The sequence below is a fragment of the Anguilla anguilla genome, chromosome 6 (assembly GCF_013347855.1).
Source record: "Anguilla anguilla isolate fAngAng1 chromosome 6, fAngAng1.pri, whole genome shotgun sequence".
Taxonomy (NCBI): Eukaryota; Metazoa; Chordata; class Actinopteri; order Anguilliformes; family Anguillidae; genus Anguilla; species Anguilla anguilla.
In genome coordinates, this window is record NC_049206.1 from 57686476 (window position 1) to 57700602 (window position 14127).

At 50.9% G+C, this 14127-nt stretch overlaps 1 protein-coding gene across 13 annotated transcripts in view; it reads right to left on the minus strand.

Moving 5' to 3' along the window:
* The window catches only part of LOC118229330 (nesprin-1-like), a 186322-nt gene that overhangs the window by 80679 nt on the left and 91516 nt on the right, over nt 1-14127 (minus strand). For 12 of the 13 annotated variants that reach the window (XM_035421203.1, XM_035421205.1, XM_035421216.1 and 9 more), the window contains 12 exons: nt 13845-14022; nt 12303-12485; nt 11617-11760; nt 10222-10377; nt 8272-8436; nt 7722-7894; nt 7257-7410; nt 6664-6807; nt 6182-6346; nt 4356-4673; nt 3539-3694; nt 1424-1594 (listed from right to left, as the gene is read on the minus strand). In XM_035421203.1, coding sequence (XP_035277094.1) covers nt 1424-1594; nt 3539-3694; nt 4356-4673; nt 6182-6346; nt 6664-6807; nt 7257-7410; nt 7722-7894; nt 8272-8436; nt 10222-10377; nt 11617-11760; nt 12303-12485; nt 13845-14022 — 2107 coding nt within the window. The remainder of the gene's footprint in view (nt 1-1423; nt 1595-3538; nt 3695-4355; nt 4674-6181; nt 6347-6663; nt 6808-7256; nt 7411-7721; nt 7895-8271; nt 8437-10221; nt 10378-11616; nt 11761-12302; nt 12486-13844; nt 14023-14127) is intronic. The other variant, XM_035421210.1, reaches the window with a different exon arrangement.

Genomic DNA, 14127 nt, shown 5'->3' on the forward strand with positions numbered 1-14127 from the left:
AAAATTTAAAAGGCTACATACATACCATCATTTCAGTTGACATTTTAAAGATACTAACATGTACAGATAATGAAAACCCTAGGCAGCAAGAATGAGTGTAATTTTTAAAAATTAAACTGCAGCAGAGTACAAAGCTACATCATGAGTAATATCTCAATTTCAGAAGATCTTATAAAGTAGGGTGCTGCATGTATCTGCAGGATACTTTCTTTGTCATCCGCAGATATTAAAAATGTAATATTCCTGCAGTTTTGATTGAATCTTTTTCTTTAATGTTTGACACACTGCACATGCGTTAGAGGCACAGCTTCTGCAGGACAGCAAGCACAATTTTCCGTTCGGCTATTTATTCCACCGTGGGTAGAATGTGAAATAACACCACCTCTATTACGGCTGCACACTAATCATAAATGTCGCAGGCTTCTTTTTTTTTGTCTGTCTGTGTGCATTATTAATATCCAATTGCATCTTGATGGCCATGGTTAATACCTAAGTACCTACGAATGAGAATTACGAGCGAAAAATAAAGGAATCTCAGTCTGAGATAATATGGAAAGTGAAGGATTAATGATGACAAGATGAATCCAGACGAAATTGGCCAAACGAGGGTGGAGCAGGACTCATAAAAGAGGAAGTAGCAGAAAGCAGCAGAGTAACAGTACATCCAGCAGACCCGCGTCACGCCATCAGAGCCCGTTAGCCATTAGCCACACCGCAAAGATGTTCACTCGGACTTTCGCCTTTAAAAATAAAAGGTAAAAAAACGTTCTCCATCCAAGCAAATTTCAAAGGGAGGAAAGAAAAGATGAAATGGTGCTGCCACACTGTGTTTAAGGATGGGGGAGGGGGGGAGGGAGGAAGGGAAAGTGGGAGAAAGTGGAGGGGCGGTTTGCACCCTGCATCCTGCTCCTGTTTAAAATGATCGATACCCCGACATGGATTACTCCAGCGCTAAACTGGACAGGGAGCTGGGGTGCGGGCGGGGGTGGGGGCGGGGGCAGGGGCAGGATCGGGGGGGGTGCGGGATTGAGGGATGGGGGGGGCGTGAGAGACACAGGGGCGCAGGGGCAATTACAGAGCGTGTGCCAGCAGGTTTCTGACACGGAGTCTTCTTTGTCTCACTGCGGGAGTGTGTGGTTGGGGGGTGGGGGGGGGGATCGAAATTCACTGTCTGGCAGTTTCCTTCTCAAGTTATCTATGGATTGCCTTGCAAAGACCCAATCAATATCCCACATGCCCCACCTCCCTCTTCCCATACCAAGATCACCCCCTCTCTCCCCTGCCCCCTCACAAAATAATCACACGGACTCAGTATGTAGTTTCGGCTTTGTTGTTACAAAGCCATAACCAGACAAAACGTAGTGTGCTCTGGCGCACTCTGGGGTCAGTGTGTGTTGAGTTTGTGTGCATTTTTTCACGGTACCTCGAGTTTCTTCATCTTCCTGTCCATGGCGACGCGGTCCACGGCGTCGATGCTGACGGCGACCGCCCGGAAGTTCCTCTGCGCGGTGCTCAGCCAATCGGAGAAGGTGCTGAAGACTCCCTGCGCCTCCTCAATGCATCGCACCTCCTCCTGCAGCTGCTTGATGGTCTCCTGCAAGCGGGAAAAAACAGCCAAAATAAACCGCGATCACCCTCGCAGTTTTCGGCTCAAAGGTCAAGGTCAAGGTCAACTTTGCTATGTCCCAATAAAGGGCAATTTTATTTTTTACAACCACTTCAATTTCCCTATTTTGTGGACCTTGACCTTTTCAAAGATATCACAGAGGTCAAATAAATATACGATACAAATTTTCCCCTCCAACTCCCTAACTACAGTACTACCTACACTGCACACACTCACTATAATATGGGCAAAAAATGGCAGGGGATTTTCCTTCAGGGAACGAAACCTCAACCGGAGGTGCAGGAGGGTGTGCGTACAACAGCTTCTCATTTAAAACTGTGAGACTGAAAAGCCGGCCTACACCTCAATTAGCGCCTCATTTAAAAGAAAATTTAAAAAAGAAACCCTACCCCCACCTAATCATCTGCTCTTTTGTGATGTTCATCTCTGCGGAGGCACGGATGTGAACGTGTCCCCCACTCACCGCGAGCGCTCCGGCGGTGGCGGCTCGCTAACCGTTTTAAAAACGCACCTTCTGTCGGCGCGCCCCGGCTAAAAGCGTCTGCGAAAAACGGCCCGAAAATTTGTAAATTTAAGCCGTAAATGGAAAAAACGAGGCCCATTGTACCCCGGCTCTTGTCTCCACGGCGACGTCGGCGCCCTCATCCACTTTTAAAGCTCAGCCCCGCTGATTGCAAACATGTCACGACCGCATTATGGTTTTTAACACAGTGGCGGCGCCCTCGGCGTAGACTCGAGGGGCACTTTTGACACCCCACCTCCCCCCCCCCAAAAAAAAAAAAAAAAAAAAAAAAAAAAGCAGCTAGCGGTGTCTTTTTCACACGCTGGCCCCAGAACACACATTCCTGCGACTCCAATTAGTGCTTGTGCCAAACACGTGCCTAACCCCCCCTCCCCCTCCCCCTCCCCCTCCTCACCGACAGAGGGAACGGATCCGGACGGCGGATCCGTACGGGGGGTTAACACTTCGCGCTGAATAATTGCGAGCGTCTTCCCGGAGGGGGGGGGGGGCAAGAGGGGGCTGGGCGAGGGGGAAACACGGGAGGTGTTTTCAGCAGGTGTAAAAATCAATCCACACCGCTGCGTTAAAAACCCCCCCCCCCCCGCCAGAGGGAGAGCCAGGCCCAGGCTTCTGATGCACTTCATTATCGGCAGGGCCTCGGACCACGTTGCGCATCGATTGTACCCACCCCTCCCTTCCCACGAGGCCGCAGCAGATAAAGAAGATATTTGACGGTAGCCTGCCGATCGTTCAAAAACCCACCTCCTCCAGAGACAAATCTCTCTGGAGTTTCTTTTTTTTTCAGCAAGAAAAAAAAGGATTGAGGCTATCAACAGAAAAAAAAGAGGCCTTTACCACTTCAAAGGCTATCAAATCTCACTGAGAAGTAACAAAATTATTATGCCTTTTGTGTGGAACATCATATTTTAGTGTACTCATTTTCCAGAACATAATCTCAATGCCCACCAATACTGTAAGTAGCATTTTCACAGTGAGCTGTAAATTTTTCTTTTTAAAATGTGAGCGTGATTAATGTTTTGGGCCAGAAACTTACGGAAAGATAACGTGTAGTAACTGTCGCATGGCAACTGCAAAACAACAATGAGGGTCTCCTCAAACCCCTGAAAGGCCCGCTCAGCTGAGCTGCGTGCTATTTTACAGGATTTCTGGGTGAATTCCACTTAAATTTGCCTAGTTCAGAGAATTAACTGAAATGCAATACGTGATATGCTGACAAAATACCCATCAGACATCACAGCCATTCATTTTCCCACTCATCAGCTGAATTTCACTTAAGTGAGTTGAAATGGAACTGACCCCAGCTCTGATTATTGGGGTGTCAGGTAGAGGGTTAAGGAGCACACCCGAAACCCCGCCCCCCCCCCCCCCCCGCGCGGGCGGAGCCTCACCATGAGGTGCAGCAGCAGGGCGTGGTAGCGTGCGGTCAGCTGGGTGGCCCGGGCACTGACCCGGCTGCTGACGTGGATCTCCTCCAGGACCTGCTGGGCCAGAGCGCTCAGCCCGTCCACCTCCTCCTGGTACAGCAGCGCCTCCTCCTGCCAGCGCTGGGGAATGACACGTTTTTTTACACACTTATTCAGGAAAGCATAAAACTACTACAGGAGGGGCTTTATGTGAACCAAAATTGAATTAACACATTATTAATTTAACAATAAATCAATTAAGTTACTGGAATTCAAAGCCGTAATTTAATAAATAATCACAAACAATTCTATATTACTATTATTATAATTATAATTAGAACTGGATGAAGGCACTTGCTTTTTACAAAAGTGGCTTGTGATTCACAAGCCCAGCTGGTAGTAAACTGAAAGTGCTTATTGATTTTTGTGAAATGCATCAGGCCTTTAAGAGCCTGGCCCCCCTCCCCAGACTCCTCCCCCCCCAGGCTCCACCCCCCTCCCCAACAGAATCCCCTCCCCTCAGACTCTGCCCCCGGTACTCAGACTCTACCCCCTCCCCCCAGACTCTCCTCCCCCCTGCCCCCAGACCCCACCCCCCCTCCTCTCAGACTCTCCTCCCCCATCCCCACAGACTCCTCCCCCCCCAGGCTCCACCCCCCTACCCGCAGACCCCACCCCCCTGCCATCAGACTCCATCCCACTCCGCCTCAGACTCCTCCCCCTCCCCCCAGACTCCACCCCCCTCCCCCTCAGACTCCACCCTCTCTCCCCAGACTCCGCCCCCCCCTCCCCTCACACTCACCTGCAGCAGCTGCAGCTGCGCCTCCTTGGTGGCTCGGTCCGAGCGGCGGTGCCCTCGCAGCTGCCCTTTGACCTCCATGGCCCTCAGCCACTCGTCCAGGCGCTGGAACTGGTGCTCCATCTGGCGCAGCTTGGCGATGACGGCGTTGAGCCGCGCCCGGCCCTCGGCCAGACGGGCCTGGTACGCCCGCCACTCCTGCTGCACCGTCTCCAGGGCGCGGTCCTCAATTTGGGGTACCCCCCAGGGGATCACCTTCTCCCGGCTCCCCAGCACCGCGGCCACCATGGCCTGGCCCTCCGAGCAGCGCACCTGCAGCTCCTGGGGGGTGGGTGGTGGGGGGGGCGGGGGGGGGGGAAGAGAGAGGGGGGGAGGGGGAGAGAGAGAAGGAGGGAGAGGGGGGAGAGAGAAAGGAAGAGTGCGTATGTGTGTGTGTGTGTGTGTGTGTGACAGAGAGTGGGGGGAGAGGGAGGGGGGGAGAGAGCGAGTGTGTATGTGTGTGTGTGTGTGTGTGGGGGGGGGGGGGGGGAGAGAAAAGAACAGAGAGAACTTCACCTTTTGACCCTGCGAGTCCAAAACTGCAGTTCTGTTTAGCTGCAAAGTCTGCCGGATTCTGCTTTCAGTTTAAATGAGCAAACAATTCAGACCCAAGAAAGCAGACGCGGTGAATTCAGCTTCGCAATCAGCAGCTTTAATTGATCAATTAAGCGCTGATTAGCAAGGAAAAAACCAGCAGACCCAGCGGCTCTCCAGGACCACAGTTTCAGACTTTTATTTTTATGCCCAAAATAACAAAACCTTTTACTGTTAACTCATAATTAGCACTTGAAAAAAAAAAACACCAAATAAAACCCAAAAACAAATAAGAAAGAAAGTAAGATAAAACATTACAACTGTGAAACAGCCGCTGTCTTATGGGTGTATTTAAGTCATTAAAGAAAACTATAACGAGCCGGGAAGCACGTCTCAGCGACCAATCACAGCACAGGAACACGGCCATTTACTGGAGCAAAAAAGAGCCCCCCCCCCCCCCCCCCCCCCCCCATTAGGCCCCATTTTCAATAAACAGGCAATTAAGCAGGAGGAAAGACGCCGCGCAAAGCGAGCATTCAATCAAAAAATATCAGCATCAGATATGAAGCTCTGAGCAATTTTACACAGAGAAAGAGAGAGAGACAGAGGGGGGGGGGGGTGTGGAGAAGAGGCGGGGGGAGAAATACAGATGGACAAAGAGAAAGAGGAGGATTGAGAGAGGGAGAGAAAGGCAGGGAGATGTGGAGAGAAGGAGGGGGAAACAGATGGACAAAGCAGAAGAGGGGGATTGAGAGAGAGAGAGAGAGACGGCGAGAGCGGCAGAAGCAATTACTGAACGACAGTATGCAAGGTGACTTTATACACCGCAGAGCTCGACTCCAGCTCTAGGGGTTCAATCGCAGCAGGACCCTCCCTGCGTCCTATCATTATACTGCTGACTAGCTCATTTCTGTCTTTGTGTGGTACGCTTTTCTGCAAAGAAATGAGAAATGAGTTTCTGAGGAAGAGACAGAGAGAGTAAGAGAGTGAACGAGAGAGAGTGAGCGAGAAAGGGAGAGACTGAAAGCGAGGGAGAGAAAGGAACATGAGAGACAGGAGAAGGAAAAGGAGAGCCCAACAGGGATTAAGAGGGGGAAAGAAAAGAAGAGAAAGAGAGAGAGAGAAAGAGAGAGAAAGAGAGAGACAGTAACAGACAGACGGACAGACAGAGCCAGCTCTGATTGGGATTTAAGAGAGAAGGAGAGAGATAGAGTAGCAGACAGACGGACGGACGGACGGAGGCGGCGCTCGGTAACCTGCAGCTCCTGCAGCGTGCTCTCCAGCGCCTCCACGTCTCCCTCCAGCTGGGAGTGGCAGCCCAGCCTCTCCTGCTCCTGCTCCAGCCAATCCTCAAACACGTGCAGCCCCCGCTGGTACTCCTGGTGAGCCAGGACCAGCTCCTCCGCCTTGCAGACGGCAGCCTGGGACACACACACGCACAAGTGCGTCCGTTACCGCCGATGTTTCCGCCAAAGCCATAGAAACCTGGCTGACTGACCACCGCCTGCATAGGGCAACGTGCAATTGGTGATTGCTTAGTACAAAATATGGGAGGGTGCAGCAGGTAAGAGGTCTGTGTTCACCCTCTAGCAAGATAAGAGTCTTATACTTTATTATATTTCCCTTGAAAATGCCTGATGTTTGCACCTTGGCAAGGTATGGTCTTTAAATAAACGGATAAACAGGACAGATGAAGTGAACAGGGGTTGCCACGGGGACAGGGGTTGCCGCCGGTTACCTTGGCCTTGTCCTTGATGGCGGAGTAGCGCTCCTGCAGGTCCTGGATCTCCAGCTGGGTGACGTAGTGTTCGGCCATGTTGGATCCCTTGATGCCGATGGTCTCCAAGGTGCTGCTGTGACTCAGCACTTCCTCATGCAGCAGCTGAAATGCATCAGAAGGCCATTAGAACGCACTCATAATCATGGAAATGTGGGGTCCAAAATGGCGCCTGTAGGTCCGTCCGTTAACGAGTGCATCAGGAGGCCCTTAGGAGGCACTCCACCCAGATTCCAAAATGGCACCCGTCCATTAAGCGCTTAAGTGCTTAATTAGTCACTGATTGGCTAAAGAGTCGGCAAGCCTATTTTCCAAGGCCTAAATTGGCTGCCGATTGAAGAGGGGGACACCACAAATACCTTCAGACACAACCGCCCCCCTCCAGGATTTGAGTCTGAGACCCCTGCTGTAGACTGAATATGTCTAAGGCACTAACTTTCCAAGCACACTGAAATGAGGGCTAGGTGAAGGTCCAGCGACTGACACAGATGACGTGGTGATGTCACAGTTGCGGACGCGGCTCGCGGAACCCTGGCGGTATGAATGGCGGGTACCTTGGCTTTGCCTAGGTTGGCGGTCTTGTCCCGCATCTCGGAGTACTGTTTATCCGCGCTGCCCAGGCTCTCCTCCACCCGCTCCATCCAGCTCACGAACTGCCGCACGTCGTCCTGGTAACTGGTCCACTGCGACAGGGCGCCTTCCAGCTGGCTGCGCTCAGAGAAACAATGCACAACATTCACACAATGCTCAAGTAACGTTCAGACAATGCTCACACAATGCTCAGGAAACGCTTACACAACGCTCACACAATCACACAACTTTTACACAATGCTCAAACAATGCTCACACAACAATCACACAATGCTCAAACAACTTTCAGGCAACACTCACACAAAGACCACACAACACTCAGACAATGCTCTCAGCCCTGCACTATAACTGTAAACTCAGTCATTTTTCAGGATGTCCCCTTCAGCATGTTCAGATGGGATATTTTTGGAAACGGCAGAGCCCCCCACCTCTTGCACTGGATGGAGGCGGACAGCAGGGAGTCCCAGGAGTCCTTGAGGTCCTGGATCTGTTTTCGGACGACGGGGACGCCCTCGGGGGAGGTGTTCCTCTGAACAGACTCCCCCCGGGTGATCAGCATCTTCAGCTGGATCTCCTTCTCCTGCCTGGCCGTCAGCAGGGCCTGGAAACACAGCAAGAGCGCTCTGATTTACTGAAATACAGGTTTGTGTGTGTAAAGTGCTCTGATTTACTGAAATGCAGGTTAATTTATATGCATAAAGGGCTGTTCTTTACTGAAACGCAGGCTTATTTACATGCGTTTAAGAATCCGCTTTACTGAAATGCAGGTTTATTTGTATGTGTAAAATGGTTTGTGTTACTGAAACGCTGGTTAATTTGTATGTGTAAAATGGTTTGTGTTACTGAAATGCAGGTTTATTTGTATGTGTAAAATGGTTTGTGTTACTGAAATGCAGGTTTATTTGTATGTGTAAAATGGTTTTGTGTTACTGAAATGCCCACTCATTTAGGTGTTGTGAGTCCGCGCGCCAGGCCCACCTCCAGCTTGATCATCCTGCTGTCCAGGACGTTCTTGTCGGCGGTGGGGGAGCAGTAGCTCTGCAGCATGTGGTTGGCGTCGGCCACCCAGTTCTGCAGCTCCCTCAGGCCCTGGGAGAAGAGCTGGTGCTCGCCGACGACCCTCTCGATGCGCGAGGCCTTCTCCTGCAGGACCGAGAGCGTGGCGGGGCCGGCCTGTCAGCGCCAGTGTGCCGGCATCGCACGGCGCAACCATAACGCAACCACTAAACAACCATAACGCAACCACTACACAACCATTACACAACCGCAACAACCACCACACAACCGCAACACAACCATCACACAACCATAACACAACCACCACACAACCGCAACACAACCACCACACAACCACCATGGAACCACTACACAACAATCACACAACCATAACACAATCACCATGGAAACATAACACAACCACAACACAATCACTGCACAGCCATAACACAACCAAACAGCCCTCACACAACCACCACAAAGGCATCAACCATCACACAATGATAAAACCAGCACACAATCATCACACAACCATCATACAATCATAATACAACCTTTAGACATCCCACACAATCAAGAACCAACCACTACGCAATCATCATACAAGCAAACCACAAACTAATTGCAACCATCAACTATCTCTTGATTAACACCCAAAAGAATATAAGCTATGTAATTTCTTCCTTTTATAAAAGGAACAGCACAGAACTAGTAACTAACTAAATAAATAAATAAATAAATGAATATGATTCTCATTTATCATTCCGCAGCTCCATAATTTTCATCTGGCAAAGGAAAATGGAAACAATGTGGATAATTGCGGCACATTGTTCCAGACGAGATCTAATTAATGAGACAGAACCGCGGCGGACCTAACGAGCAAGCCGAAAAAGGACGTCTGCATTCTGCGGCAGGTCTCGCATCGAGTAAACAGTAAGCTGTTAGTCACAAAGAAGCGGAATACATTAAAGGAAGTGAGCAAAGGAGACCCATTTACTACCCATTCAGTCTGGATGAGATGGCAGCGCAGGAAAGAATGGACTGTTTTCTTTTTTTATTTGCATAAATCCGCTGACAGTCGCTTTGTAAAGAGGGCGTGATCACCTTTTGTAAATTAGCGTGAAGCTACTCGAGCTCTTTTCGCGAGCGAGCAGCTTCGTCAACGGAAGACGTTAAGAACGCGCCGTCCGTCCGACGTCCCTCGCGGAAAAGCAACGTTACGATAATATCCGTTAAAATGTTAAATGAAAAAAAATATACGAGGAACACGTATGATGACGTGTGCCTGACGCGAGATAAATTTGTGAACATGCAACCAGACATGACAGCACGCATTAATCATAGCGTATAATCATTTCATAAAGAGAAACGCAAGGTTCCACGTGTGAATATTCAGACAGAAACTCTAACACGGGAGAGATGGGTTCTTGGCACGCGTCATCACATTGATTCCTGACATTTTTCCTTTTGCCGTGTTAAACATGCGTTTAAAACGCATGACTTTTCCGTGAGGGACGGCGTGTACACTGATGTACTTAAACAGGGGCGCAGAGATCTCTCCCCAAATCTGTGCCAGCTGGGTGAGGGGGGGGGGTCCAGGATTTTCTTCGTGGGGTGGCCAGGGGAGGGTCACACTATCGCCAACAGTTACATTAGCCAATGATCATGTCCTATTTTAGGTGGACAAATAGCCGTGGAATCCTGCGGTGGCCAATCAAATTCCAGAGGTGGCCACCCGGGCCACCCCATTGGATGCATCCCTGCTGCCAGCCCATCCTGAGAGAGGTCAAGGTCATCGCTTGTGGAGTTGGGTCAAGAGACGGGGGTGGGGGTGGGGGTGGGGGGGCAGGATAAAACCCTTCACCACAGACACAGAGTGACCCCCCCCTTCCCCCTGCCCCGCCCGCCCGCCTCGCCCGCCTGCCAGGTTACCTTGGTGAGGTTGCTTAAAGCTAGGTACTGCGCAGACAGCTGAGCCACGCGGTGCGCAAAGCTCTTCCCCGCAGCCTGGCCCTCCCGCAGCTGCTGGGCCTTCTCCCTGAGCCGCCCCAGCTGCGCCTCCTGGGAGGAGATCTCCTCCAGGACCGACTGTGAAGCACAAGCAGGTTACAGCGGGGGGGGGGGGGGGGGGGGGGGGCGGGTGGAGGGGAGGGAGGGGAGGGGGCGGAGGGGCATGCGACACAGCAACAAGGCCAATTAACATACAATCGTTAGAGAGAAAAGGGGGCGAGGTGATGGGTGAGGGTGAGGGGTGATGGTTGGGGGGTGGGGGGGGGGTTAAAACATGAGAGCAGCAGGTTAATGCGGGCAGCTCGCGAGAGAGCAGCGTTTTTTTTTGGCAAGGTGAGGAGATGAGGCGGCGGGTGCGGGCAGGTTGGAGGGGGTTGGGGGTTGGGGGTTGGGGGGGGGGGGGGGGGTGGAGGTGGGGGGGTTGAGTCGAAGCGGCCGGCTGAGATGTAATTGCTCGAACAGCGCAGACAAAAGACAGATACGGACCAAAAAAAAAAAAAGTCAAAGCGGGACACACAAAAACAGCAGCGATGAGGCGTTGTGATGAGTGGGTTTTTTTCTTTCTTTTTTTTGGTCATTAATTAATTTTTTTTTTCCTCCTCGATTTGTCTTCTGTGAACAACGGCGACTCTTATCTCCTCCTGAAAGCACAATTTTAACCGAACAGCACGGTCGCTTTTTACAAAAAAAAAACAATAAAAAATAACCAGGTAGATTGAATATATCTGATTACACACACTCGCCGTCTATTGTACATAAGGGACCCACATGATTTGACCACACGCTCAAAAAAAATGAAATAATCAACTTAAGTCCCATTTAATCCACAGTTAATTGCTGCTGACAGTGGCGGGGATAATCTCCGACATTCAATCGCAGCATCTTTTCATCGCCTCAAGTTCAGATCTTCCCCCTGCAAGAACAGGAGGACTGAACAACGAGGACGCCACCGCCAGACAGCTGTGCGGTACGAACACAAAACAAAAAGACGACATCGCAACGTTATTTATTTCTTACGATCGGTTTAAACGAACACACACGGGAAAACGCACGTTGTTCTGCGTGTGAAATACTGAGGAGGAGGACACGAAGAGGAGCCGTTCTCCTCCTCCTCCTATGGAGAAGGGGCTCGGGAGGTTCCAGTGAGGAGGCGCGAATGAAACCCCCCTCGGAGGCAGAGGGAGGAGGAGAGGGAGGTGCAGGAGGGTCTGATGAAAATGAGCTCCACCTTCGTGAGGTGTGAACGCAGGAGGGTGAAGATGAGAGGGGATGATGGTGTGGTGGCCTGGGGGGAGGTGAGGGTGGGGGCGGGCGTACCTGGAGCTTGTGCAGCTCCTGCTTTTTGGCGGGGAGGTCGTGGAGGCGCGTGCTGCTCTCCTGCAGGAGGCTCTCCGTCCCGTTCAGCCACTCCTGCAGGGGCTCGGCGCTGGCCTCGAAATCACGCATCTGGGACTGCAGGTTCTGCAACCGCAACGGGTACAGTTATATACTACACATACACAGAGTTTATATACTACACACACGTGCACACACTCACACAGTACTATACACACAGTTTATATACTATATACACACACAGGTTATATACTATACAGACACACACTCTCTCTCTCTCTCTCTCACACACACACAGACACAGACACACACACAGAGTTTATATACTACACACGCGTGCACACACTCACACAGTACTATACACACAGTTTATATGCTATACAGACACACAGTTTATATGCTGTACAAACACAATTTATATACTATATACACAGCTTATATACTACACACACACACACACACACACACACAGTTTATATACTACACACACGTGCACACTCACACAGTACTATACACACAGTTTATATACTATATACACACACAGTTTATATACTATACAGACACACAGTTTATATACTGTACAAACACAGTTTATATACGATACACACAGCTTATATACTACACACACACACACACACACACACACTCTCTCACACACACACACACACCTGTAAGGCGGTCTCCCGTTTGTGCAGGTTGGTCATCAGGCTCTTCCAGTCGTCTCTGGCGCTGCTCACTTTGGCCCTGATGGTCTCCACTCTGTCTTTGGCCACGATGCTGCTCAGCAGCTCCCCCTTGTGGACAACGGCGTTCAGCTTGCCCTGGCCCTCCTCCCTGTCAGTCAGGAACTCCTGGGGGAGGAGCCAAGCGCGAAACCCCGCCCACAAGCGTCAAAGAGAACCGCAACCGATGCACAGTACGGTCGGTTATTACATCAAACTAATTCCCCCTGTTTAACCCTGCCTTCGAGGTGAACACACTTCCACCATCTGCTCTGTCTCTCGTTTCTTCAGTTAGAATACAAACAGGCTGAACACAGTCTCAACAGAAGGTGGATGACATCAGACGACTAGGCCTCAAACTGGCCTTCAGCAGGGTGGGAATGGAAAAATTAGTTCAACCGATTCAGCACCCTGTAGCTCACGAGGAACACAGGAGAACAGCACGCTAGCGCTCAGCTAGGTGTTACTATGATACAGCCTTACAAGCAACTATAATTTACAGAATTTCACTTTTGGTATTTTGACCGAGTTTAACATTAGCTAGCCTGCTAATAGTACCTGCTATCACTGACTGAGTTGGTAGAGCGAGTGTAACATTAGCTAGCTCGCTAATAGTACCTGCTATCACTGACCAAGTCGGTAGGGCGAGTGTAACATTAGCTAGCTTGCTAATAGTACCTGCCATCACTGACTGAGTCGGTAGAGCGAGTGTAACATTAGCTAGCTTGCTAATAGTACCTGCCATCACTGACTGAGTCGGTAGAGCGAGTGTAACATTAGCTAGCTTGCTAATAGTACCTGCCATCACTGACTGAGTCGGTAGAGCGAGTGTAACATTAGCTAGCTTGCTAATAGTACCTGCCATCACTGACTGAGTCGGTAGAGCGAGTGTAACATTAGCTAGCTTGCTAATAGTACCTGCTATCACTGACTGAGTTGGTAGAGCGAGTGTAACATTAGCTAGCTTGCTAATAGTACCTGCTATCACTGACTGAGTCGGTAGAGCGAGTGTAACATTAGCTAGCTTGCTAATAGTACCTGCTATCACTGACTGAGTCGGTAGAGCGAGTGTAACATTAGCTAGCTTGCTAATAGTACCTGCTATCACTGACTGAGTCGGTAGAGCGAGTGTAACATTAGCTAGCTTGCTAATAGTACCTGCTATCACTGACTGAGTCGGTAGAGCGAGTGTAACATTAGCTAGCGAAGGCATGTGGCGCCAAAACAAGGCACCAAAATTTGTGATTTGCGATTCGGTGCTGTAGGTACTGGTCATACGGGAACTGATGCCACATTGGTACCGGGTCTCGGTACCCAACCCAAAAAGTCCGAAATGCCTTAGGAGGCAGATTTTCGCCGCTGCTAAAAAACCACGCTCCCTCACACCGGGCCCAGGTTTCGCGGCCCGGAACGCCGAACGCGCCGACGGTGCCCCCGGAACGCTGAACGGGAGGGGGGGGCACGGGGAGGGCATGGCGGCGCCCGTACCTGTATCTTCGCCAGGCCGCCCGAGGCCTCAGAGATGTTCTGCGGGACGTCGAAGCACTTGGCCGTGTTGATCTTGGCGTTCACCAGCCACTGCTGGAAGTCCCGGAACGCCGTGCGGAATCGCTGCTCCAGAAGCTTCTCTTTGTTCTGGCATTCCCGGGAAGCCTGGAGGCTGAGGCTATGGGGAGGGGGGGTGGGGGGGATTTGGGGTGGGGGGGGGGGGTTACAGACAGGGAACAGATCACAGCTGTCATGGTGGGGAGACTCAAACCCTCGCCCAAGC